Here is a 27769-nt window from a genome sequence, read left to right on the forward strand (position 1 = left end):
TGCTCAGTAACTGCATTCAGTGTCTGTGTGATGCCTTGTATCACACATAATCAGTGGTAAATCTTCATGCAAATACACACAAAAGCATCATGTGTCATCATGACAATTACTCGAATTAGTGCGAGTCTTATTAGCTATTACCTTGCCTCGACAAGCCCGGGTAATTATGTTATTGTCTCATCGCTATTCTTAGCGTTTAAGGTAAGAAAATCCAAAAATTTGTGCAGTCGTAATTAATTACTAAGACGGACAGAACAGTCAGCACAATATTGTGACACCACAATTTTTTGTCGATCTCTAACAAGGTTCAACAGTTCTGATATGACTAGCCTGGCATCCATTAGATGGTCCGTAACCCGGTAACTCAGTGGCTAAAACTAAGATCCATGTACTGACACTGTAGTAGAAAGCATGACAACTGTACCCTCGAAATTTTTTGAAGATTGTGCTTGCTGCACCTCACTGTTTCACAATTACCTGCGGAAAATGGAGCCTTTGGGCTCTTCGTTTTGCCTATCAGACTGCAAAATGCACCTAGTGCACCCCGATTTTGGCTGTCCTGCACCCTCGAGAACTTGTCATGAAGTGAAATGTTGTCCAGTCTGGCACTGATGCAGGGTAGGCTAATTAGCATAGCACACAGTATTTGCTTAAATCAGTTGAAAGTTTTAACCCAATGGATGCGACTTTTAACTGCTTTTTTGTTTTACTGTGAAGAATCTGTGTACTACAACTTCTACAAGTAATGAGTCTGAGCAAGCCGCATTGATACTTTGCCTAAGGATGGCTTGAGTTATGATTTTGTGCAGTGTAAGCAATTTTCTGTATGATATGAACTTCTCCATTGGAAATATTATTTTATATTAACTATGTAGAGACTACTGCATGAAAAGCATGTCAAAGTGTCAGCTTATATACATAAAGTATAGCCCACAAAATGATAATTTTGTTCTAATGGTTGTAATAGTCAGACAATATTGAATCCCCTAAGCTACAAAACTATTTTTGTGAAAGCTTGGCATGAGAAGAAATATCCTTGGCTTGAAATCTTTTAATTTAAATTTATAGGAGTTTTTTTGGATATACTGTATATATATTTATAAGAGGGCCCCCGGCAAATGACCTTGGTAAAAGATTGTCCTTTGAAAATTGCATTAATGCATTAAAAAACTCACTTGATGTTATTAACTTTCACGATCTGGTCTTTAAGAACTATTCCACATATAGCACGTTGTATCTTCACCTTTTGTACAGCATTGAAGCGTCTTTGTATCGTACCATTGGTTAAAATAATATTGCTATTATGATTTCTCCACTAATCGTATTTGAAAATTGTGCTAACAGAGTTTGAAGTAGAAATGTTTTATGTGTCAAAATTGACCAGAGCTACTTGGAGTAATCGTAAAAAGTTGAAGGTATTTCTGCTGGCTACTTTTTATGGTCGTACTTCAATTTGTCCCTCGAGTGGGTCATTATATTCAGATATTCTTTTAAACTTATGTTATTTAACTTGTTTAGCTACCAATTTCAACAGCGCTACATTTGTTGTAATTCCATGTTTTTGTCATTTTTAAGTTACTTACGCTACATCCCATTAATTAAAGTAAGATCCGTGATAAGTTGCATACAAGAACTTATATGCCGTACTGAATTACTGACTGACACAATCCTGTGCTAGATTCCTATGTCGCCACAAAGGAAATATGGAATTTGAACGTTCTTATGTCGCAACAAAGCTTGGCTGCTCGTTTTGGTTGCACGAGTAGCGCCAATAAAGTTTGATTTTCTCGTTTGCTGCTGCATTTAACAAAAAAATGATTTTCCAGTTAGAATGGGGAATGTCTTTCCATGTTACAAATGTTTTAATTGTCGAAATTGAACTAAGAGTCTAGTAATAGCAAAGAGTTCAACAAGTTTCAATCAAGTTTTCACGCTAGATCTGCAAGCATACACATGATTTTTCCTTGTTTTCTGTCCAAAGCGACTGAGAGAAGGTTCATGGGGCCGTTTTTTCATCCCCGGTGTGGCGCCCAGGGGGTTAAATCAATAGCGTTATAATTTATCTGTTTGTTAGTTCTACTTTCTGTGAAAAATTGGCGTCTCTAGACCCTGGTTTTTGGTTTTTGATTACAGATAGACAGTCCGAGTAAATCCAACATATATAAATGTAGAATATTTATAAATATTATGTGGCTTATCCATTTCTGAATCCATGCGTTTCATTTACTCAAATTTATATTTTAGTGAAAATAATACTTTCTTGTGTGATCTGTTTGCTCTAAAGTGTACTGCACAAAACAATCATTGAAAATGTCGTCCACTGAAACACTAACTTTTGGACCAGAATGGTAAGTAGCGATTTATGCCATATCATGACCATTTGGTTTTTAGCAGGGCTGTGGAGCTTGAGCTTAGGAGACAAATTATTTTCTGAGGCACGTTACTTTTATTATAAGCTCCAGCTCTGGAAGCATGAGGTGGGCCTGTTCCATCTTAAAGGCATTGATTTATCAGTGACTATTTTATTATACAAAAGTTTAACATTCTTTTAGAAATTCCTGCAGGAACCAGCTTGTGGTAAATGCTATGGTTCTTAACATGATTGTTGATTAAAAAATTTATGTAGTAAGTAAAGTTTTTGAGCCTGATCATATGCAGTAGACTTCACATATAGTTAATGAGTTAGGACCAGCGATTTTAATCAGTCATGGGCAAAAACCATTAAGGACTTTATTGGTTTTGATGAAATACCTTGTATAAACACTTTTGACATGTTGTGCAGCCAGTGCAAGTTCATAAAACGATTAATGAAATATACAGTTAAATTTATTTAATGTTGTTAATTTGTTATCATTATTAAACAGGCTCCGTGCTCTCTCTGGAGGTTCCTCTGCTCCTTCCCAATCAACTCCAACTAGCACAACAACAGTAAAGTTTAAGCTTGCTCAGTATAGGTATAATGTGACGTACATATAAAATGTATTAATTTTATCATGTTATTGTTATAATATATCTACTGAGACTAATGTGACACAATTTTGTTTAAATCAAGATATGGTCGGGAAGAAATGTTAGCTCTTTTTGAAAAGCAAGATGAAATACACCCTGAGCTACTACAAGCCCCGAATCTAATCAGTGAAGAAACTCTCGAACCGCTTTCTCTCATACCTTTAACAGATGAAGAGCAGGTTAGTGATTTGGTAATTGGCTCATTTTATAGGAATAACTGAGAATATGTACTTACAACAAGCCGTTACGTTCATTAGACATTACATCGCCGACATGCTAATTAACTGTTTCTGTTAGCAGGTGATTGCTCTATGTAAACTGTTTAAATAAAAATGTTGTGTTTCATCATAGCAAGACAATGTTATGTTTACTATTTTAAAAATTGTTTGCATTTTATTGGACTGTTTTTGCATGGCACAAACCTATATTGGCATAATAGTTTTTCTCACTGTGTTTGTTGATCAATTAGCAATCAATTTTTCCAAAAATACTTTCAGAGAGCATTATCTGATGGCGTGAACAGTGATTCATACCATCGGCCCAGGGGTGCTGGTCCAGGGTTATCTTCGAGGGGTCGGTCTGCTCCACCGAGAGGGAGGGGACGAGGTAGAGGAGAGATTTATTCTCGGAGCATGAGTCAAACTGAGGATGGATCTGGTCCTCCATATTCTCGTGGTCCTCGTGAATACAGTCGAAGGGAAAGTTGGGATGAACGTGGTTTTGGGCGAAGTGGAGGTAGCTCAGTGTAGATATTTACTGCGCTTCTCTAAAATACATTTAAATACTCTGACGATAGGAAGCTACTATTGTTTTTGAGAATTTACATAACGTTGTGTATAAAGTATATTTACGTAAAATTGTATTCATTATGATAATGCTTAAACAGTGTGGATAAAAACATTTGCATATGTCTGAAATTGTCTGATTGCGTAGGTCGAAACTTCGACGAAATCCCGAGTCGAAAGCCAGTCCGAAGATCAGATGCGAGTGAAGACTGGAGAAGTGATGCCAATCGTGGAGGTGGAGATGGAGCAAATGGTGATGAGGCAAATTCAGATTGGCGGCCTCCAGCCCCATCAAGAAGAGAGAGCTGGAAAGGTATATTATGAGTTCAACCTTCCCACTTTGTTGTTGTGCAGGCTGGATGCATTTATCTCTATGTTCCATCCGTGGTTTAGTATTTGTAATTGCCTTACTGCTTATGACAACATAACATAAGAAAGTTGCAGTGGAGTTAACACAGAAAACAATTATTGTCTGAATTACTCTTTAAAACAGATTTTTTGTTTCTGCATTCACAGAACCGGGAAGGTCATCAGGTGGAAGCTGGAGAGAAAGTGGCCGGGAATGGTCAGAACCTCGTGATCGAAGAGTAGTTGGTAGAACTCGTTCTCTCAGCCAGTTTGACGTATGTATACTACCTATGATTTATACTGTCTGAATAAATGTTTATGCTCAATCAATGTTTTAACTGAAGCAGGGTGATTCTGGATTGATGCCGGAATGGGCTGATGATGATGGGGATGAAGTGGGTGTGTTTGATTCTTCCGGAGCATTTCTCACGGTGAGTTGAGATTTTTTGGGTGAAGATCAGTTGAACTGATTTGTTGCTTAAATTTTTAATATTTTAAATTGGCCTGTTAAGAAGCGAAACAACTCTACAAAAAAGACAACAAACAATCAAAAAGAAGAAGACCCAAGTAAATCACTTCGGCGCAATGCAGCAAGTCAACCATCGCTGCGAAGGATCGATGAAAAAGAAAAGATTGCCAGTGACATTCTAACTGATACGACTGATACCAAAGATGACCCAAACATGGATATATCAGGTTTAGATGTGTATATGTGGTAAAATATTTGTCATGGCCCTTGGAAGTAGCACTGTTTTAGTTAGTACATAATGCATTTTAATGTGTACTGGACGTGGTACGGCAGCTAATTTCCTTCCAAACAAACAGAATGCTTTGTAAAAGTAACTGAATGTTATTTTTATCTTACTTTCACCACATACGTGTTCATTGACTTAGTCTTAGTTATCCGCTAAATCGTATTCATGCTTTTTACACAGAAAAGCTTAATTCAACTGAACCAGGACCGCCTTCTAGTGATACTGGAAAGATGGAGGTGAACAAGGAGTTTACGGGGTCGGCAGTATTGTTCACTGTAGCTGATGATTGTCAGATTCAAGACGAGGATAACTCAGCTGCCAGCAAACAGAGAGAGCCGCCTCCCAATAACCCAGTAACATCCAATACACCATCCAGTGAATCTTCAGTTGTTGCACAATCTGCTCAATCGCATGAACAACCCAAGAATGAACAAGGGATGGACAAAATTACCAGTGCTGCAGCTAATGGTATGAATTTTTTTTATTTGCGGAACATTATACCACGAAGTTCAGTTGTGATTTGTGACAAAAAATCTGTTATGTAACTTCCATCTAACACGATGTATTTTGCGTATGCTTTATATTCATATCCTTACATTAAATCATCAGATAATTCTGACAATGTTGAAGATAATGCACAAGAAGACGCAGACAACCTACATCATCACATTGAACAAGTACTTTTTTATTTATGTTAGCTTCAGCACTATTTACTTTGTATTTGTTGTTAGTTAGCTTTTCAAAATATGACACACCCAGTGGTTTGTGTATGCCTGACATTTTGGGGTATTTCTGATTAAAAGTTTACAAACGAACCTTCCATCTCATAGCCAACTGTTGTATTGTATTTATATGCAACAATTGACACCATTGTTTTTCCTTGTATGAAGCATAAATTTTGTGTGGCAATGCTAAGTCATAAGTAAAAGGTCATGACTATTTTGTGGCTAAGCAGGTTGTGACTTCTTCATTAGCAGTTTGTGCAGTCTTAAATATATCTAGTTATTACGTATTATATTAAAACTTGAAAATGATGTTAAAGAGACAGTAAATGTCGGTAGTGTAGAATTGTAGTTTGTCCAGCAGAAAGAAAAACATAGGTACAAAACGCCTTGGTATTAATGGCATGCTATTTCTAGCTGAAAATGAATTTTACTGTTATTTATTTCAAATGATTTCTTGCACAAATGCAAAAAGTTACATAACTTTAAGCCGAACTTTTTAATCAGAAATTTTAAAAGAACAAGTTTGTTTACTGTCTGCCAAAGCTTAACAATAGTGTAATGTAGCCCATACTCTTGAAAACGTTGGGCACACAATTATCAGATGCATTTTTAACTCTCCTTATCAGATTAAAAAGTTATTAAAAGAATCTTTGCTCTTGGAATTACCCTCTAACAATAGGAACTGTTACATGAATCGAAAAATTTTTTGCAGGCCGCCTTGAAGCTTGTTGACTCATTTTCTGAAGCAGATGACCACACTGAATGGAGCACCACGCAGCGTTTAAAATCTGTTTCTGGTGAGACTTCAGCTACTGTTATACCTCCAAGTATAACATCAAACATTCCTGACCTTGCATCAAAATGGTTTTATAAGGATCCACAAGGGGAAACACAAGGTATTAGCAGAATCTGTTACTCTTTTTTAGTCATTAGCTGTGCCTGATCAATAGGGCGATTATTTTTTGACTTGTCAAAAAAGTCAAAAATTTGTCAAATTTACAGCGTTAGGTCAAAAATTGTCAAAATTTTTTAAAAAGTCAAACTTTTTTACAAACTGCATTGCCGTGGTGTCATAGAGGTTGCACTGTAGGTGAACTTGTCATTTTACATCGTACACCTTGTAGCCTACTTTATACTGTTGTAAATAGCCCATTGTCTACTTATTGTGAATCGGCTCTTGCTTCGGTTTTGCTTTAGATACTTCATGTATCTTTAGTTAAGACAAATGTATTAAACAATTTTTGTTGTGTCTTAGTTGCAGTTTTTTGGCAGTGATTTGTAATTAGCTCATTTCCCTTTTCAGAATAGGCTAGGTCTGTGTTCAGACTTTTGCTTTTCTTTACTACAATAAATTTTAACTTTTTGTACAATAATGTGTAATTTAACTACTTGAGTTCTTTATAAGTCAAAATTTGTCAAAAAAAAAGTTTTTTTAATGTCAAAATTTGTCAAAATTTTCAATTGTTAGGTCAAAAACTTTCGTTTTTTAGGTCAAAAAATAATCGCCCTACTGATCAATAATAATCACTGTTGTGATTATTATTGCTAATGGTAGTAGCACATACTATGTCCTCATTCGTACATCCAGGTGGATATAGTGTTTGTATTTTTGTTTCACAGGTCCTTTCAGTTCCCAAGAAATGAGGGAGTGGTTTGTTGCCGGATACTTCACTGTCAACTTGCTCGTTAAAAGAGCATGTGACCCTCAATTTTTACCTCTCGGGCACCTGATTGCTAGTTGGGGTACTATGCCATTTGACCCAAAACATGGAAATTCCCCTCAGGTAAACAACTATATCTCCTAAAAAGTTCAGACCTTCTGCAACTGTTTTTTTTAACATGCGGTTTGGTTACTTATACAGAAATGACTTGTTGAGAGTTACACTTTCTCTTTTCAGCCTACTGGTGAACTGCAGATGGCGTTGCAACAGAAACAACTGCAGATGCAGCAGCAGCAGCAACAACAACAACAACAACAACAACAACAGCAGCAGCAGCAACAGTTATTGCAGCAACAACTTTTACAACAACAACAGTTGCAACAGTTAAGGTAAGTCAGAATAATTAATATTAATAATAATCTACAATTTATTCTTCCAATCGCTTTTAGAAACTACCAACAACAACAACAACAACAGCAAAAACAAGCAGCACTTACACAACAGCAGCAACAGGCAGCTTTCAGTACAATACTGGCTCAGTTGAGAACGTCAAAAGAGTTTTTAACAATGAACCAACAAGAACAGCAAGCCACCCTTGCACAATATATGGCTCTTGTACAACAACAACAGTCTTCTTCTGTTGCTACTACTAATGTGTAAGTTATCTATACATATTAATGGACGTATTTATTGGATGGCATTTGTTTATCACAATTTTTTCTGTTACGTAGCAATCAGTCTGCTTCGTCTATTCCGAATCTATGGGATACTGATCCTTCCGTTGTAAGGAGACCATCTCCCATTCCCATGGCAACTCAACAGCAACAACAACAGATGGTGGAGATGCTAAAACAGAAAGCTCTGGAGCAGGTGATTCATCAATGATGTATATTCGTTGATGATGCTACCAATGCATCAGCAACATTAATAGAAAGCAACTTGCAAAACAAGATTTCTCTGTTATTCCGCTAGGAGCAAGCTGTCAAGAAGAAGCAAGAGGAAGAATTGAGGAGACGAGAGGAAGAGGAGAAGCGTCGGAAAGATGAACAAATAAGAAGGGAACAGGAAGAGCAGTTAAGAAGGGAACAAGAAGAAAATTTGAGAAGGGAACAGGAAGAACTACAGCGAAGAAAAGTCTGTATTCACTTCGCAACTTGTTCATGTTAAATTAAGTATTTACCATCAGCAAGTACAACTGTACAAGGTTATAAATTTTTTCTGTTTAACACAAAACACAGTCCTTTTGCAGAGTGAAATAAATGCTCTTCCTGTTTTTTCAAGGAGGAAATGTTGAGGCTCCAAGCTGCAGAAATGCGAAAGAAGGAAATGGAAGAGGCAAAAAGAAAGCAGGTTGAATTACTGACTTTCTGTATTCAGCCGTGATGGTATCTTAGAACTACTTGTTGTTCGTTTATAGTGTCTTAAAATTTTTTCAATTTTAGGCCGAATTGTTACGAGAAAAATTGATCCAAGAAGAGCAAGAACGAATCAGGAAAGAGCAAGAGGAAAAAAGAAAACGGGAAGAGCAAAGACAAAAAGTATGCAGCACATTTTCAATCGGCAATAAAAAACGATTTTATTTTTGTAACTTGCTACTAATCAAAGTATTAGTTTATGTTTAGTGTTTCTTGTGGATTTGTGTTTTATGCCCTTATTTGTTTGACAGGAAGAAGAAGAGAAAGCACGAGCAGCCATTGCCAAAATAGAAGAAGAGGCTCGCAGAAGGAGAGAGCAGGAGGAAGAAATGAGAAAACGGTTTGGACTTGAAGCCAGATTTATTGTTGTTAGGGACAGGATCAGCCTTATCAAACGCAGGGCCCTTTGCCGATTTTAAATGCTTAATGTAGTAACAATAATGATACTAAAGTAAATCAAATACCATCGCTTTGCAAATCAGCTCCTATCAAAACTTTGCTTCGTGATATACTTCACCAAAACATTCTCTTTCAGGAAAAATATGAAAAAGAACACTGATTTGTGCAACATAAAAGCTAAACTGTTATTTTTGTTTTGGTATTAAGCAGCATGGAGCTCCTAAAAGCGCAGTCCCAATGCAGCCGGATTGGCCTTCGGGCGATCTTGATTGGGGAATTAAAAATTTAAAAAAATATCGGTTTATTGTCTTTGTGCGAATCTTTACTTTATCACTTCAGGGAGGAGAAGAAAAGGCAAATGGAAGTGGAGGCAAGAAGAAAACAAGAAGAGGAAAATGAAAAAAAACTGAAGCAAGAAGAACAAGAGAGAATCCGACAAATGAAACAGCTTGAGGAGGAAAACAGACAAGAGAAAAAGGTAAGCTTAAGTTGATCTTTTAATAATTTTATAAGCTAGCAAATTACCACACCTCTGTAATTTTACAATTGCACTTGCAGGCACAGGAAGAAGCTTTAAAGAAACAGCGAGAAATGGAGATCCAAAGACAAAAAGAAGAGGTTCTTCGAAAGGTAATATAACCAGCACGTCCGAAAAAGCAAACAAACCTAGTGGTTAACTATCATTGTGTAATTAATCTGCAACAGAGTTCGGTGAAGGGTGAAGTGTTTTGATTTGTAGCGTTTTTTGTTTTTCATTGCAGAGACAACAGGAACAGCTTAGAAACATAAAACTTCCATCAACGGCTAGTTGGGGTCAACAGCAGTCTACTTCATTGCATCAGCAGCAAGTGTTATCGTCTGTTGCAGAAATACAAAAGATTGAAGAAGAAAAAGAACGCAAAAGAAAGGAGGAAGAGGTACTAGAGATATAGACTTGGGTATTGGTATTGCATGAAAAAACAGCAATTGCACAGTACTACAGTTTATTTTGCTTATTACATTTTAGCTTTTTTCCCTTTGGCAATGCGCCACTTCGAAAGATAACTTCTGTTTGTTGGCACACTGCAAAATTAAAAACATCAAGTAACTAATTATGAGTTTAGCTAACACCTTCGTTGTTTGTACACTAAGCTTCGTTTGTTGAGACATCAGCAAATGCAACAGCAACAGCTTCAAAAGCAGCAACAGCAGCGAGGAGTCTGGGGAGGAACTCCTGCATCTGGAAGCTCATCATTTTCCTCATCACAATCTCATACCTTGTCGTTGATGGAGATTCAAAGGGAAGAAAGTTGCAAACAACTTCAGCAAAAATCACTGTCTCCACAGCAACCGGTGATGCTATTGTCATTTAATTGAGCGCTTTGCCGAAAATATTTTCATTTCGTTTGTTTATTAGCATTATGCTGTTCAGGTTTCTTTTCATTTTATTGCACTTTTCGAAAACCCAGCGCTTATAATTTTCTGCATTCCTTTAGAAGCCGGAACTTAGTTTACAAGCATCGGCTGCTTGGGGCAGTAGACAGCCGAGTTCGTCTTACTCCAACACTGCATCTGTGTGGGGACAGCCCGCCACAACACAGCAACAGCAATACTCTTTTTGGGATCAGGAGCAGACAACTAACAGTAGCAAACAAACATCCACCAAAACCACTTCAAAGCAACAAACTAAGGTACCGCATGAACAAGGTCTTAAATATTACGACTAAATGGATTTGTAAAACATCAACAAGCAGCTATAGTTGTCAACGTTGTCTGTTGTTGAAATAAGCCGATGTAATAATCTTAGGCACGCAACAAGCAGAGTGCCGCAGCTTCGGCTGCCGAAAACAACAGCTTGGTGGCGCTCTTCCAGCAACAACAGCAGATGCAGCAGAAGGATCCATTTGTGCAGTGGTGCGAAGAACAGATTGCTGATCTACCCGCTACTGGAAACCTTGATAGTAAGTTAGATCCAAGCAGTTTGAATACATATCATGCACCTTTAGCTTTTATAACTGGTCGACTTGGTCTTGGATTATCATGCAGATTAATCGTTTGGGTGCAGCACCCTATGATTTAAAGCTGCAAGAACAGTGTTTATTGGCCTGTCGTGTCACATAAGAATTTATCACGGTGACCTATGTTCAGTTTCGACGTTCATCGCCTTTCTTCGCGACGTCGAGTCCCCTTATGAGGTCAGAGATTACGTCACCTCTTATCTCGGAGAGACGAAAGCGTCACGCGAATTCGCCGAGGAATTCATAGAAAAACGATCAGCGCTCTCCGCTCAGCAGCAAACACACAAACAATCGCAGCAACAGCCAAAGAACCAGGTAAGACGTAAGATAAATAACTCCAACATCGGCTTGGAACGTCAACAACCTACGGTTAAACCAGTTCCAGCTATTAACACTCCTAACTGTCGGCTTTATGACAAAGGCGTCACAAGGCGTTTGGGAAACCGTAGGGGCGTCTAGTGACGCACCAGAAGTGGTGACGGGGAAAACGCGTCGCGGAAAAAGGAAGCAAAAAAAACTGCAGAAAGTGGATCCCAGCATATTAGGTACACTGGTACATTGTAGTCAGCATGTGTCTTTAACGCTTTATTTAACCTAAACTACTGACCAAATTAAACTTATCTACTGTATTCATCAATGATACTTCTAACTTTATGAAGTTTTACTACATTTTGGAAATCATAGCAAAACGCGTTGGCCCGTTTGACCATATGTATATGATTTTTTAATGGTTCGTTTTATAGGATTCTCTGTAAATGCCGCCTCGGACAGATTGAACATGGGTGAGATTGAAACACCAAACGACCGCTGACACCTTCAGACTCACGAACTCTTTCGCTGTATGGACATGTATGGAGTTTGATCAATTTGCTAAAACTGATTGTAAGAGGATGCAGCAGGCCCGCATCGCAAGGTGCACCCACTGGGGCTCGCTAACAAAAACACAGCTCGTGAAACACTTGCAGACTGTAATTAGCATTCCCGTTGCTAGACGTGCAGCCAATTCCGTTATGTTTCAAGTTAAGTTGCGTTTAATGTGTCGATGCGATGCTTCGCGCGTAAGTAATTTATTTATCTTTTCTATCTTTTTATCTTTCTTTATTGCTTGGAGTTTATTTCCGTTTGTTTTCGGTCAGTTCTTGATGCCACTTTGGCCATAAAGTCAGCCAAGCCGAGCATGAGCTGCTATTTAATAAATCTACTCGACGTACGGCCCACTTCACCTTGCAATCATATTTAACTAAGACCAAGTTCGCCGAAATTGGTCTTACAAGGTCTTTCCTATGGTATTTCCGGATGTTTTATTCATTCTCGAAAAAAAACATTTCAAGTAGCTGCTTTTTCCAATCATGATGACGTGATACTATCACTGTGACGTTTTAATCCCGCGAGCCAGTGGACTTAAACTGATAGCATTTTCTGCTTGAAAGTTCCTCGCGTAGGACTTAGCGCTGTAGTCTGGTAGTGCTGTGTTGTGGAGTTGAAAGTAGTTCTGTGTCGTTTATCCGATTCAATTCACGGTGAGCATAGTTGAAGAAATATTTTTATTATTTTTATCATTGTACAATTTTCTACTTTCTTTTTTGCTGGATTTCTCAGGCTGGTGTACGCTAATTCGCGGCGGCCTTACGTACGCTCATCGACTTTTTTGTTACCTGTCTTGGCCGCTATGGATTGATTAATTATTTTACTTGAAGGTGTCTCAGTGGTAAAATTGTTTTGATGGGACGCAGTTTTTAAAGGGAGCGTGAAATAAATGACTAGCTCTATGCTATATACGTGTTTGATTTCATGTGAATGCTTATCTGAATTGGTATTTTCCGAAAGCAACCAAAACATGAATATTGCAATCTATGTCTATTTGTCATGTCGCAACTTGAGCATGGACAATTAAAATAAACACAAAATTTAAACGGATTCAGGATGATTAGAATCTGGAGTTTTTGTTTCAAAATCCAACGATGCGTTATCAGGACTCAGCTGCGAGCAAATATTCAAATAATGAAACCAATGTCTAAACGCAACTGAAGATTTCTATGGAAAAGACATTCTACCGTTATAGACTTCCTTCCTCCCCATGATACGTGTTTGCTTCTTTCCAAGATGGAGTCGCTGTTTGTGATTGTGTCGTCATCACTAGGGTTGGTGATCACAGATACCTTCATGCAATTCAAGCGTTGCACAATATTTCTTACAAACTCAGGAAGCTAGAATTGATAGAGTTTGCTTTAATGTCAAATTAATTTATGCCAAAAAAGTCTTTGGTTACCGTACTATAATTAGGAAAAACGTGGGCTGACGAGTAAATCTAACAATAAATCAGCATTGGGTAAAGAATTTCCAAGCGACTGCTATTTCTTGGACATACCCAGCAACACACCTCCAACTCATACCTTTGTTTGTTTCTTGGCTAAAGTAGCCCCCATACCATCTCTCTCCATATTTAACCGAGTCTGCTCTAGTCTTGCCAAGCACATTCCCACACCGATGCTAAAGAAGCAGATTGCAAAACTTATCGACGCCACTATAACAACGGACAAATACCTGTGACGAAAATTAGGGGATAAAAATTCTTTATACACAACAGCATTGTGTAACATCATGTAAAGATATTGTGATAAATCAGAAAAGAAACAAATTTTGCACAAACAGCAATTTCCAAGAGCTCTTTTCCTACGTCGATATAATTAATTAGGCCTACGCTCACACAACAGGAATGAACAAAATTTTGGTTGAAAAGGACATACTTATATGGACAAAGTATTAGATCAATAGTTAACGGAATGCAATTGTTGTACCAAATGTCAAAAAATTGTTTAACTCATACTTACATAATGGTTCAAAGGTGAGTGCACCCAAGGAATTGCACCCACACGCAATCGTACACGTTCACACTTTGGGGCTGCAAGAAACAAGTAGGCCTACTGTAATACATAAGGAAATACGTTACGTACCATGGATAACAGTTGAATGATTTAGGAAAGCGTATTTAGCCTAGCAAGTGGGTTACACGCATAGATATAATATAAACACTACATCGTTTATAAATCGTTATCATACTATATCTATGCTTAAATGGCAACAAAATCGTTCTATACAGTGTTTCAAAATTGTACACTATAAATGACCAGCTATACTATTGTACGAATAATATTAGAATTTATTTGGTAATTTGCGCTTCGCACTTTTTGAACGGGTGACGGGGTGGTCAAACGTGGAAATTAAGCTAAATTCATTATAGTTCGCCCCTTCGGTGTTCGTTTTCCTCATTTATTCTAAAAAGTGGGAAAGCAAATTTTTCCTCTGCTCCCTTACTCTGAAACCCTAAGTACGCCTCTGATTCCGTGTGGGTGCAATCTTATGTGAGTGTAATTTCGTATTGGTTTAATCCCTTGTGGGTGCAATTTCATGTGGCTGTAAATTCTGCAATTGCGTGTGGCGCAATTCCGTTTATAAACGATATAGTGTGTATATTACACCTATGCGTGTAACCCGCCAGCTAGGCTAAAAATGTTTTCTTAAATCATTTTACTGCTCTACGGTACGTAACCTACGTAACGTACTTCCTTATGTATTACACTAATTACAGTACTTGTTTTTTGCAGTCACCTAGACCGGACGTGTGCAATTGCGTGTGGCAGCAATCCTGTGTGGTTGCAATTACGTTGGGTGCAATGTCGTTGCCACCTTACGTAACATACCAACTTTAACTGTTTAGTGTAGGCCTATATATAGCCGAAATAAAGCAAAATTCTTTACCATGCTCTCTGGAAATGTAACAAGCACTTACAAATTGTAATGTAGTCGCATTTTGTCCTCGACCTTATTCCGCGTAATGGAAGTTAATTTTATCCGATCATATTCAATACAAAGGATACAAGCAACCAGAGCAATAGTGCTCGCCAACATGTGAAGTAATACCTGGAAAACATAATAGCACAGTCCAATCATATACTTGAGCTCAGACTCAAGTGGTATTAAGTACCAAGTACCATTACTTGATCGCACTTAAATTAAGATAATTGTGAACAAGAGGATGTAGTCGTGGAGTACAGGCTAACAGATACTTAAAAAATAAAGGCATAGATTGATAGAGAAGAGCGTATGCAGTAGGCTATACTTACCGCATTGCCTCGTCTTTTGAAGATACAAAAAAAGTCCATGGCTGCTGATAATCCCAGCTGTCGATAAAAATCTGTTTAATTTCTAATTTATGGTTGTCATAACCGAAGTGGCTTATTAGTCTTTATTACAGGCATCACAACAATAAGCAAATTTTCAGCAACAAAAGGTAAATATGTTTCTTGTGTATGATCAAATTACCAACCATAAACGAGGAGCAGATAGGAGCTATACTGTCGGCGCGAATCACGTTGGCGTTATGAGTCTGAAAGTTCATGTCGATGGTGGTAGCTCTTAAAATGACAAATAACCTTACTTTAATTAAGTCTCTGCTTAATTAAAATTTTTTGGTATTACTCAGTTTCGTGGTTATTAAAAATCTAGTTAGACGCAAGCTATGTATTATGATGGCCAGGAGGGCCGAGGGTCTATTAACTTATATCTCAACATCAGCTTGAAGCTGTATACCGGATCCTGAGCTGTTAATAAGTAATTAATAATACGTTAAATGGGATATCTGTTTAAGCATTTGTTACCCTGTTGTAAAATTCACCATTTAAAATAAATTCTTACAAATTAGTATAAATTTGAATAAATCTATAAAAGTTAAAACGAATTTATATAAATTTGAAAATAGTAAGCAGCTGAGAATAGATAGCAGCTAGAACTCTGTATGTAGCATTTTAACCGCCAATTGGGTGCAATGTATTGTTTGTTTAATTATCATCCCATCACATCTCACTATCATCTCCTTTAAATTCACATCTTTATAAATTAAATCAATAAAATTTAATCAATTAATCGAATCAATAAGTTCTGATTTACTTTTATTGTTTGAATTAAAGCCGATGGCTCAATTAAACCTTAAATAAGTCAGTTTATTAGGAGCATTTTAAAGATATGTAGGTTATACAAATTGAAGCAATGGCCGAATAATTAATTATATATTAAAACCACTTAATCGGCCAAAAAGCTAACACCTTAAATAATCGGAAAAATAGTCAATAAAGTCAATTATTTATCGATTATTTGTAAATTAATTATTTTTATTGCAGTTTTAAAATGTACTTCAATGTCTTAATTGGTTTCTTTATTTTTATTGAATTATAGATAGAATTTTATTGAGTTTTTATCATATTTTAGAAACTTGTCCAAAATTACTTAATATAAGTTGTAAATTTTTAAATAGCCTTAGGTTAAAATGAATTTGTTTAATTTGTGTAATATATTTTTATTTGTAAGTATTTTTCAAAACTTACATGTGAAGAAGCTCTTTTGACTTAAGAGGGTATCTTTACTTAATTTACCTGTTAAATTATCTGACTCTATTGTTGATTGTGGTTAGAATACTCTAACACTGTGGCAGTCAGTTGGCTACTGGCTGCAACAAATATGCTTACAAGTGAAGGCGTTAATTTGAAATTACGTACATGTTTTAACGCAAGATCAAGTGAACCGCATCTTGAAAACTGTGGTTCTACAAGTTTTACAAGAGTTCATTTTCAACGAATCCGACAGACATTCAGTCAGCGATCTCTGTCTCTCTTTGTCATTCTGATCACTCATAAAAATTCTAGCTTTTATAGTGTGTAGATGGGGAGTTGAAATTTGCGACGTGGTAAACAACAGGTATCAGATGCATACGGGACCTAGTTTGCTATAAAACTTTATAGGGGACAAACTTGGTGTGATATGCATTGGCAGTTACAGAATACAGTGCCAAATAGGATAAACTATGATAAATATCAAAACTTTGGGATGACATGTCTCCCCGTGCCTCCTTAAAATAGATCCTTGCTACAGTCGCATGCTACCAATATCCGACAAACTTAAGACTTCCTGCATTTTATCCCGCGATGGCGCTCAGTGGTCTAGCAAATTCATGCTATGTAATGGGAAAAGCACGAGATAGTAAAGAAAACTTCCTTACGATAGTTTACATACACACAAACAAGTTAGTAATACAATAGGTTAATACAGTAGAACGTAATCGATATTCGGAAATATTTTAACTGCAAATATGTAAAGAGTTTTTGTCCATAATTGTAGGATTTTGTATAAACTATACAGTGCGCGTCAAGACCGAAGGGCATTTGTTCCTATCTTGTATACTTTAAGACGAAAGTGATTTTTGACACCTATGGTAAGTTTTATAAGTGAAAGATAAACAGCAAGCTTACCGATCAGCAGCACCAGCGCCAAACACAGCTTTGTGAATGATGATTGCTTTGTCATCGTAAGTATATACGGTATCTGGAGTAAAAGTGGTGCTTGGGTGCAGATTTAAATCATTTTCTTTTAGACTGCCGACACTGATCAGAATTATTCCCAAGACCTGCAGTGGAACAAGGTGTAGTACCTGCAAAACGTTGTGAGTGGTATAACAGTAGCCTAAGTTGCAGTACAAAAAGTTTTAAAGAATGAAATAATCTATCCATAAGTGGATCTATGGTTGTTAGCACATTAACAATAAATTTGATGTTTGTTGAGAAGGTTTTTTACTTTCAAAGAAATTATTTGTAATGTTTCAAGTCTTATATGTATGATTGTTTATTTGTAATTTACCTTTAAAATGCCAAATGTACCGAGCACAAGGCTTGTATCTAAGTTGAACACCGAATCCTCCAGGTTTAATGTTTCGTCTGGTACCCGGTTAAAATCGCGTCGTAAATGTCTATACATTGTGACATAAAAATGACACACTAAAAATAGAAATTCTATCAGAGGTCCATAAACGCAGAATTACCTCGAGTTCTTTCCTTTTTCCTTATCCGTTTCGGACTTGCTTTCTATTTGTAATGGAAGTCCACTGTAATTATAAACAACATTTGGTTAATCAAACTCTGAAGTTTGCAAACTTCCCTTGCTAACACTCTTTTCTGCTACAATACACTAAGGTTTGTTGCCCATTATAGTTTATAAACCAAGCACAAGACATGTTTATGAACTTGAACAAGGTTTGTAGTCTCTCACTTGCTAGATAATATTGATTTTAAGTTGTTTTTCTGCATCTTCTTATACACGCCGGCGCGCTTTTAGCGATTTAGTTTGCTATTTTTCAACATCAGTAAAAAATGTCTAACGTAAAATGTGCCACTACGAAATCCCTACTTGCAAAACATTCCTGCCGAAAAATGTGCCACTCTAATTTTTTGTGTTCGATATAATTAGCCTGTTGCAGGACGCTGAAGCCACACATGTTGTATTCAAACAAGGGTTACTAATCTGTCAGCTACCTGTTTCACATAAGTAAATTTTCCGCTATTTGATAAAGTTTTTCTATAACTTGAAATATAGTTTGATACGTTTTCGCGAATTGAAGCTGTAGACGTGGAAAACGAAGTGCAGAAAATGGCGTTACCGCAATTTTCTTTACCGTCTTTTTTTATTGCTTTTTATAATTATAAATTTAGCAAGTGTTAGGACACAGGAACATAAATTACACACAAACAGTTGCAGCTCCTCACATTTCTTGCTTCAACCATTCCACTGAACTTTTTTCGCTTTTATGCGTGTGTATAAGGGCTATACTGTCTGAATTTTTTTGGGGGCGAATTACAAATAGTTCTTCTGTCAGAATATACGCAAAACGCACAGTGAAACTTAACCTAAAAAAAACTATAGTATTTGACCACAAGGGTAGCCTACTCGAGCACTTTACAGAAAATACCGTCGTTGTACCGTATGTTAAATTTTTCACTACTTCACAGCGACGTTTGAATAATTTATAGCTTTTTTGCTATCTTCAACATTTCCGTACACTGCAGAAATATACATCTTAAAACTACTCAGTCAGGCATTTGCAAAACCTATCCTAAGAAGTAATCTTAAAGCACGATTGAGCGAAACGAATTGTGTTTAGGCCTAATTATCTTTGTTTTTACATCGGATAAATTACATACAAACTTCCATTCTATCAGTAAAATAATTTCTATAAAATGTCAGACCATAATTTAACAAAAATTATCCAGATATATCAATCATATGTTCCCACCTTTTCAAAAATATTTTTCCTCTTCAAGTGCTGCTGTTGATCTGCATTTTAGCACTTCGCACAAACATAATCCAGCTAGAATGATAATAATAGTCCATTAGGGCGATTGCCTTTGCGTGTTGTGTTTTTTTTACATCCCTACCATGCTGTGATGCTGTATATAGATAATAACAAATGCAGAGATAGGTTATAATGTATAACGGATCTTGATCAAATATATTGATCGCCTTTTTTGGCGTAATCGAAATGCGGACCGAAACATACTATATATAAGCTTAAAAAGGCCTTTTTAATTAAATTTGTTCTATTGTCGTACGCAAAAAAACGTTTTGACGTTAAAACTTTCTCTTGCTGTGAGCACTTTACGTACAAAAAGTACTGAAACTATCATCAAAAATGTTACGTGACTTCGCAAAACCTTATGCCTATACCCATAATTTTTTTTATTAGCTGTACAACTTCTATTTGCTACATTTTGGTGTTTAACCTAATGTATTTGCGTTTTGGTAGATAGAACGGTCCCTACAGGCCTATGTATTTTGTAAGTGTGATCTTGTATATAAATACAGTAAACCGTTTCAATCAATCATTTGTTTTTCGCCAGAAGTCCGGTGGGAACGAAAAAATCAAATCAGTTGATATTATCATGAGCTAATGAACGGGAAAAAATGACAAAACCGAGATGGCTTAAAACGTGCTCAAAAAGTTAAGTTAATATTTGCTGATAACAACTAGCACAGCCACTAAACCCAACATTTTCAGAAATGGACGGTACCGTGGTAGTCCTACCATATATTCCGAAGTACTGTACAGCAGCGAATTGTGTAATCATTTGGTTACATTAATTATTCTCGCACGATGCTGTGGCGATTGACACCATGCCAACGTCACGACATTGGACAATTTCCTTTTATTTATGTGTTTTATTTCTGCTTTTACACTGTGTTTATTTGTTTTAATTTCCTTGTTTACATTCCTTAATTAATTTCGCATTGATTGCTTTGCGTTATATTCCGTTCACCGTTTATCAAGTCATTCAGTTGTTCATGTGTCTTACGTTACGAATTCAATACCGTTTTATTTTCTTTTACGTGTAGGCCCATCGATCCCTACGAAAGCGCTGCCTTGAAAGACTCGCAACCTCATAAGGAGAAAAGATTAGTTCCGTTCTTGCTGTAGGTTATGACAAGGATCACGAAAGCCCTGTCAGCCGTCGTCAAAGCCGGTTTTCATGATAGTGTGACGATTACGTCACGAGTTGTTTTTCGAAATACTTGAATTTTATTTAGGGATTTTGCAATGCAGTTGTTGACTGGACTTGAATTCTCCTTAATGACGTCAGATAAATCACCTCGCTTGAACTGGTGTGTCACATATATATACCGATGTAATGTTTACAATCTTTCCTTTTTACCGTTCTCACTTGTTAATCACAGTGCAATGTAACATTCAGTAAGCTTTGCCCGAAGGTGAAAGCCTTCGTATCTGATAATAAAAAATAAAAATGGGAACTTTATTTTATTTAGTAATTTGTATAGACAGAATTAAGCAACTAACAGTTGCTTAATTCAACAACAACAACAACAATCACGCCGTTTGAGAAATGAGAACTCATATCATCGAAGCAGAAGTAAAACAAGGGATCAACCATCAATCGTCCTCGCTCATATTCTAACAATTACCACCAGCTTACGCGGTCATTATGACAGATGAGTTTGTTGCGTAATACTTCACACGAGTAATACACAAACGAAATTTTAATTTGTCATAATAGCTGGCAGTTTCTCAGAAGACCGCTCGAAGAGCGTCGTTGCTCAACAGTAGGAACGGTCACAAAGCCTTTGAGCTTCGCTGCTTTTTCCTGTTCATTGGTTGTTAAAACGCTATAGAATGACAGAAAATAAACAATACAATGTAATACGACCCTGCCTCTCTAAATCACTAATCAGTAATTATGTGACTTCACGAATTGTAGGGTGCTACCATAGAATACGAAAAACCCTTTTTTAGAACACCCGTTTTATAGATAACGCGTTTCTTTAGTTATACTAAAATCTGGGTTTTATGGTGCTTGTCAGAAACAGCAGACTGCAATTGGTGAAGTCACGAGAAACATTAACACGTGCTCACGTAAAACTTAAAACTACTTTTGAAACACTGAGAAGTTGAGAACCAAAAAGATTAGCCAACATCTGCGATCTGCTACAAAATGAATGATGGTTTCATCAACAGCTGAAACCGAGTTTTTGTTTGACTATTTGTCCTCTCTGCTTTTGTATGTAGGTCATGTTTTCAATGTGGCTCGACGCCAACGCCCACACCTCCATTGCTTGTCGGACGACGGGACAACAAGAGCTCTATGCAAGTACGGTACTAATTTTACTACTGGAGTTAGTGGAGTACAAGTACCGTAATTAGTTTCAAAAGCATTCGAGTTCAAGTATACAAATACCAAGCTAGGTGGCCAGCAGCAAATAGCCTACTCAGCGTAGGTACTGGAGTAGTTTCTTGCAATATAGAAATTATGGAATACTGATATACAGGTTTCGGGTCAGTATACAAGTGCACAACCAGATGACATCACAATTTTAGTAGCTGATGGGGTCTAGCATACAAAGGCATCATGTGGTTGTGCACTTGCATACCCCAAGTTTCAATTTATAAGTATTTTAAATATAATCAAGTCAGCAAGTTCACCGGAGTAGTGGGAAATTAGTGCTCTAGTACTGTATTACAACAATGGTACTGAATGAAGTAAGCAACCGAATATAACAAATTAATGTTTACTCTATAATTTGCTGGTAGGCATATAGGCCTAGTCACCCCAAGTCACAAAACAGACAATTACACCTAAACAACTTTATTTTTCTTATGGCTTTGTGGTCAACTTGAGATCTGTCCGCAGAAAACTGGTACATCGCAATTGACTGGTTGAGTACTCCTGCTTTTGGTCATAGTGGAAAGTGTGGCAGCTGGAAGGACGAGATTCATCAACATGCACGCCGAGTTATGGAAAGAATCTAGACTTCGACACATGCCATCACGCCACAATCTGTGTTTGTGCACATACAATTTCTTGTCAAAAACTGCTGTATTTTTAGGTTGAGCCTCTAGGCAGATAGGGCAATTTCGACTTATATTGAAACAGTGAAATCAAAGGGACAATTTTTTTCTACAGTGACCGTGAAAGTAACTTTCAAACTTTATTCGGCACAAGACTCACTATCCACTTTTGTATGGACTTGTATCCTGTTAACGTTGTTAGTATTCTCTTACTGCTTGTGCTAATGCAACTTAGGTGACAGAAAAAAGATGAGTTGCAAAGCTGTGAGGTAATAGGTCATTGGTTATTATTAGGTGAAATTAAAATTCCAGAGTGGAAATTTTGGCCCATCTAAATGCCTACCCCAATTTCTAACATATAAACAAAAAGTTTTGTTTCATGCTGTGTCGCTAAAATTTGTACCCTTGTACACACGATTTGTCAAAACTGTCATACCTTGCAGTTGGGCCAACAAAACGGAACCACTATCTCTGCAAAATTTTGTCAGCAACTGTTGCGATTGTATGGCCGCAAAATACTTGCTAGTTTATACACACTATGTGTTTTGCCTTCATTCATATGCTTCTTCTTGCAATATGGTACTTGAAATAGATGGGAAACTTGTGTCAAACGTTAAACACGTTTTTCTGTGGTTAACCATTTTGTAGTAGAATAACACATGTTTAACTATATCAAAAACTTCATAAATAGTATATTATCTTTTTAATTTTTTATCATCTACAGAAAACTTGTTGAAATCTCTTATGTTACATTTGTGAGTATGGTTTAAGGAGCTTAACCAACAGAAGTCAGACTAGCTAACTTTCAGCAAGCATCTTATTTATTTATTTTTTTTTTGTTATTCATGTGAGCAATCGGAATTCACAGCAAAAATTGTTCAAAGAACTGGCAAATTTCACCAAAAGCATCATATTCAATAATAAATAGCTCAAATCTTAAAGTGTACTAAATGTAGCCCGAAGATGTTATGCATGTAAAGCAGGTAATCAGCATTCGTCAAATCAGTGTCACGCCCGATGCCTTGTTAAAAAATAGGAGAGGGACAATGGACAGTAAAAAGCTCAACAGAGATTTCACAATAATTATCTACAATTTTTTTAAATCGGTAGCTACTGCATGTCGTTTATTGTAACTTGACTGAGTTTGCAACGTTATCTGGGCACTGGATAGCTACACCTCTTAATGCTGCCTGCCTGATAAATTTAATATTTTAGCAAATTTAAGCTCATTTTTGATTATTGAGATGATAAGTTAAGGAATTTCACTTCCATTTTTAGTGTAGTTATCCAATTGCAGCTTATATCAGAGCTTTACTATTGTTGGTGCCCTTTTGACAAATGTTTCTTTATTACGAGATACAGGTACACTTTTGTAAAAGTTTACATATTTTTGTATTTTCAACTACAAAGGAATTGTGTATGCAAATTTCCAGAGGCGATGAAATGCCAAATATAGTGGAATAAAAATTCTCCAATGATGAACTAAAATATTGGTAGCCTACTTTTTCCACTTTCATCACTTATGTTCGTGGTAAAAAAACTGACTTTCAAAACTCGAGATAAAGCAAACTGACAAATTTGAAATTTGCAGAGAGGGATATTAGATCATAAGAATTTTCATAAATATAATATAAATAATTGAATATGGCTCAACATGTTAGAAAATTTCTGAACCATCTGAAGACAAAGGAGTTTCGACAATATCTTATGAGTACCCACTTTTGGGGACCTGTTGCCAACTGGGGAATTCCAATAGCAGCGATGGCCGATATGAAAAAGTCACCTGATATCATTAGTCCGAAAATGACGGCTGCATTATGTGTTTATTCTGCATTGTTTATGAGATTTGCGTGGATGGTTATTCCGAGAAATTATCTACTTTTTGCTTGCCATATAACTAATGAGACGTGTCAACTTATTCAGCTAGGACGATATTTTTATGCAACAAAAGTTACTTCTCCATCCCAAGGTAGCATTACAGAAAAATAAAATGCGTTGCTTCAATGCGTTATTTTGCTTATCACAGATTTTTCTGTCTATGTGTCTTTATATTTACATATTATAAAAGTTTAATGCATTGGCGTATCTAGGCTGTGCTACATTCTGAACTGCTGTGAACATAAACTATGAAACATGTTCGTTGGTACACATATTTTCGTCTTGTTTTAAGGTTTTCAATATGTTTTTTAATTAGAATTTGGTGGTATATTGATCTTGATAAACAAGTTGACTCAAGCTCTTCCTATTTTGATTCTTACCTTTACTCTTCTTGAATTGTTTACAGTAATATGAAACACTGCATAGATTATATGATGAACTTGCACGAGTTTTTTATTGCTGATGCTAAAATTTGAACAATAAAAGTTGGGGTTGTGTTATTTAACCATAACATTGATTGACCTTGGTATATATCTGTAATCTTTAAATGTTAAGAAGTCGGTTGAGCACATTTCATCATAAATTTTGTTTGTGCTTATTATATGCTCGTTAAATTGAAGTCCGGTAAAAATTTTACTGGTGGATGATCATTGTTACAATTATTTTCAGATGTAACAAATTGCTGAAGTAGAACTGAAGATGGCATTTGATTTGATACAAATGCCATCCAAAGAATTAATTGACGTGGAAGACAAATTTAGTTGGCGCTTACTTGTATTTTCTATGAGATTTGATTCCAGAAAAAGTGCGACTTTGGGAAGACACTCAACTTGTGACTTCAAAATTGATTCTCCTCGATTGCCGTATTTTCTTTCAAGGTTAGGAACTAGTTGCACATGGCAAAAAAGGTGAACGTATTAGCAGATTTTGTTGCTGTATCAAAAGTAATTCTTGTTTGTTATATAGAAAACATGCTCGTTTAGAAATAAAAGCTAAACAACTTATTATTGAGGATCTTGGAAGTACAAATGGAACATACAAAAACAATATAAAGCTTGCACCAAACAGTGCAGTTGTTCTTAACAATGGTGATATTGTAGCTTTTGGTTGCAAATGTGAGCTCAAGCCTTTACCAGGTCACAGAGTTGACCCAATAAATACTCCATTACGGTAAGTAATGCTCACACACAACTTTTTCTGAAATGAATGCTCTAGTAATTTGACTATAAAGTAATGTCAACTTTATTAAAGTTTCAGAATCCAAAGCACCCATATTACAAAATTTTCACCTGTGAAGGTGGAAGATGACTGCCCTGAAAGCAGTGAGAATGACTGCAACACAACAATTGGTAAATATTACGGTGCAGGTAAATGTTAACTAGGGATGTAAGTTTCCAGGTCTTTAGCGTCAATTTTTAATGTTGCAGATGCACGTGCCTCTCCTTGCAAGCTGCCTAAACCACGCTATTCATCTTTTGATGGTAGTGATAGTGGGTTTGGAGAAATTGACCTGCCTTGCACTTCATCAAAATACTGTCAAATTGTGTGTACAAACAATCCAACACAGGTCACTGCATGCATGAAACTCAGCCAATCCACCTCCTTGTCTCCAGGACTATCTTACCATAGAGATAAAAAACAGTTAAGTGCAATCCAACTTTGCTCGAGTGGAAAAGTAAAGGATAGAAGCAAATCTTCAATTGCAAAAAGGAAGTGTTATGCCATCAAATCTCCTCACAAGAATAGCATTGTTGTGAAGAAATCAACATCAAAGCCAACCAGAAACCATGAACAACCAGGTAAGGTTTCAATCGTTACTCTTTTTGAGACACAAATAGTTTTTGTTTGTTTTACTGGTTATTACAAAATTGGCCACTTTTTGTATGTTATACTTTTGTGTGTAACAAGATTCACCAATAAACTATATTTTTGTATTCAACCTGATAAACATTCGGGTGTTGATGCTAATCATAGTAAAAAAGATACAGAAAACAATTTTTTTAACATAGAACACAACAGCTTGCAACATTGCATGGAACAATGTGCTTCTGCTGATTGCAAACTATCAACTAATGACGAACGTGATACTATAAACTGGGTCCAGTGTGATAATTGTGACCAATGGTATCACACGATGTGTGTTGGATGCGATTATGATGACATACGAGATCGTACGAAGCAATTTTACTGTGCGAGTTGTGTTTTGTAAAGGGCGTTTTTTTTTTTTGCGCAATGAACTATTTTTACCTTTTTTGTTCGAATTTGTATGACAAGTATATAAGCAATGTGTCTGTTTAGACAGCCTGAAATCATAGTGTTCTGCCTGGTGTTAATGTATCTCCTCATATTTTTAAGATATTGCAAAATTTACATACATGCTGCCACATAGCAATAGTATATGAGTGGGCAGGTTTTTGCCTGTTGGATTGTGCTGCCAACTAGTGTTGCCCGTAATTCGTTTTTGAATTGATGTACAATACTGTAGTAAATAATTAATTGAGTAAGCTTTGCAGCATATTTTCTACTGTGCTAATTTTACTTAAACGATAAATTAAATCACAATTTATTTTCGTTTACTTAAAAATGACAATTGTAATGTTACATCACACTGTAGGGTACAGGTCTGCTCTTTCTTTGATAGCACACTGCACAGTTTCAGTATAGAGCAAACGCCAAGTGCAGAAGTAGTACCAATTTCAATCTTACGAACATTGCTCACAAATAGGCATTAGTTTGTTGACAATATTTCATGTGGTTGAAATGTACCAAAGAATCCGCAATACGTAATTTCTTGAAAACGACCGTAACAGTTGCTCAACAGTATTACACAACACTGCTCCCAACATTCGTATTGTTTCATTTTCGTATCATGTGACTGCAATTTATTTTTGTTCTGCGTATGTACTTAATTTTCGCAAGTGTTTTTACTCAAGATATGCAGCAAAAAGAAGATAAATATTGTGATAATGCGAGGCAAGTGTCAGTACAAGTCATCCTTCATTTTGGTTGTGTCATGAATAAATTAATGCAAGGAGGTTTCCATGAACTTGGGGAAGGGGGAAAATCATTATGGACCCCATAATGAGAAAGTTGCCTGGATACATATTTCACCAAGTAAACATGCATTTAAAATGTTGAAAAGTCTAGGTAGCTACTACTACAACCGAATCTTCATTGCATAATGGTGTGAACTGATAATAGTCTATGAGACCACAGTGGATTAATGGCGCAATAGCTAGTCCTACAATGCAGATTGAACCAAATTTTTTAAATAAAACAAAGAAAATTTTTATTTAGAAGTGATGATCAAAACATTACCAATTCCAACCTACTTGGCATATATTTCTTTTCTATGTTGATAATTCGAATGTCATTCATTCATTTAATTTTCCTCAAAAGCGCGGTGAGGATGAAAAATCAAGCTAGTTGTTACTAACACGCGCCAATGAACAGGAAAAAGTGACAAAGCCAAAAAGGCTTAAAACGTGCTTAAGAAAAATAACGTTAATAATTGCTGGTAACAACTAGCACAGCCACTAAACCCATACTTAGTTAAAACAAGAAAACATAAATTAAAAAAGCGAAAAATGAAGTAGACGAGCAGGTGGTGTGTTCTAG

At 36.4% G+C, this 27769-nt stretch overlaps 4 protein-coding genes and 1 long non-coding RNA gene across 7 annotated transcripts; 4 read left to right on the plus strand and 1 right to left on the minus strand.

The window, feature by feature from the left end:
* Positions 1-2208: 2208 nt before the first annotated feature.
* Positions 2209-12868, plus strand: LOC143464933 (uncharacterized). 2 transcript variants are annotated; one of them, XM_076962992.1, is made up of 28 exons: positions 2209-2348; positions 2865-2954; positions 3053-3188; positions 3507-3744; positions 3943-4107; positions 4311-4417; positions 4487-4573; positions 4655-4838; positions 5078-5365; positions 5507-5574; positions 6335-6518; positions 7243-7406; positions 7521-7672; positions 7733-7939; positions 8015-8153; positions 8256-8417; positions 8565-8633; positions 8726-8821; positions 8950-9038; positions 9437-9575; positions 9656-9727; positions 9859-10014; positions 10229-10429; positions 10573-10767; positions 10884-11037; positions 11225-11409; positions 11516-11639; positions 11838-12868. In XM_076962992.1, the coding sequence occupies exons 1-28, from the start codon at positions 2311-2313 to the stop codon at positions 11903-11905; spliced, it is 3957 nt and encodes a 1318-aa protein (XP_076819107.1). In that variant the 5' UTR covers positions 2209-2310; the 3' UTR covers positions 11906-12868. The 2 variants fall into 2 exon arrangements, with proteins under 2 accessions (XP_076819107.1, XP_076819108.1); XM_076962993.1 differs by having other exon boundaries at positions 4490-4573.
* Positions 12869-12936: 68 nt separating this feature from the next.
* LOC143464934 (uncharacterized) lies at positions 12937-18667 on the minus strand. Of its 2 annotated transcripts, none has more exons than XM_076962995.1 (10): positions 18190-18667; positions 17963-18025; positions 17782-17890; positions 17397-17551; positions 15422-15509; positions 15219-15275; positions 14885-15015; positions 13488-13638; positions 13149-13301; positions 12937-13074 (listed from the first exon to the last, which is right to left on the minus strand). In XM_076962995.1, exons 1-10 carry the CDS (start codon positions 18225-18227, stop codon positions 13003-13005), a joined length of 1017 nt encoding a protein of 338 aa, XP_076819110.1. In that variant the 5' UTR covers positions 18228-18667; the 3' UTR covers positions 12937-13002. The 2 variants fall into 2 exon arrangements, with proteins under 2 accessions (XP_076819110.1, XP_076819109.1); XM_076962994.1 differs by having other exon boundaries at positions 17397-17575; positions 18190-18665.
* Positions 16860-20668, plus strand: LOC143464935 (uncharacterized). The gene is made up of 3 exons (XR_013118552.1): positions 16860-17452; positions 17519-17587; positions 19815-20668. It is a non-coding gene; the product is annotated as an uncharacterized LOC143464935 (long non-coding RNA).
* A 769-nt stretch (positions 20669-21437) lies between these two features.
* Positions 21438-24821, plus strand: LOC143464698 (mitochondrial pyruvate carrier 1-like). The gene is made up of 2 exons (XM_076962628.1): positions 21438-21575; positions 22116-24821. The coding sequence occupies exon 2, from the start codon at positions 23918-23920 to the stop codon at positions 24260-24262; it is 345 nt and encodes a 114-aa protein (XP_076818743.1). The 5' UTR covers positions 21438-21575; positions 22116-23917; the 3' UTR covers positions 24263-24821.
* Positions 24822-24849: 28 nt separating this feature from the next.
* Positions 24850-27107, plus strand: LOC143464697 (uncharacterized). Its single transcript, XM_076962627.1, has 5 exons — positions 24850-25029; positions 25118-25321; positions 25403-25500; positions 25579-25950; positions 26161-27107. Exons 1-5 carry the CDS (start codon positions 24851-24853, stop codon positions 26358-26360), a joined length of 1053 nt encoding a protein of 350 aa, XP_076818742.1. The 5' UTR covers position 24850; the 3' UTR covers positions 26361-27107.
* The last annotated feature ends 662 nt before the right edge of the window (positions 27108-27769 follow it).

The sequence above is a fragment of the Clavelina lepadiformis genome, chromosome 7 (genome assembly GCF_947623445.1).
Source record: "Clavelina lepadiformis chromosome 7, kaClaLepa1.1, whole genome shotgun sequence".
Taxonomy (NCBI): Eukaryota; Metazoa; Chordata; class Ascidiacea; order Aplousobranchia; family Clavelinidae; genus Clavelina; species Clavelina lepadiformis.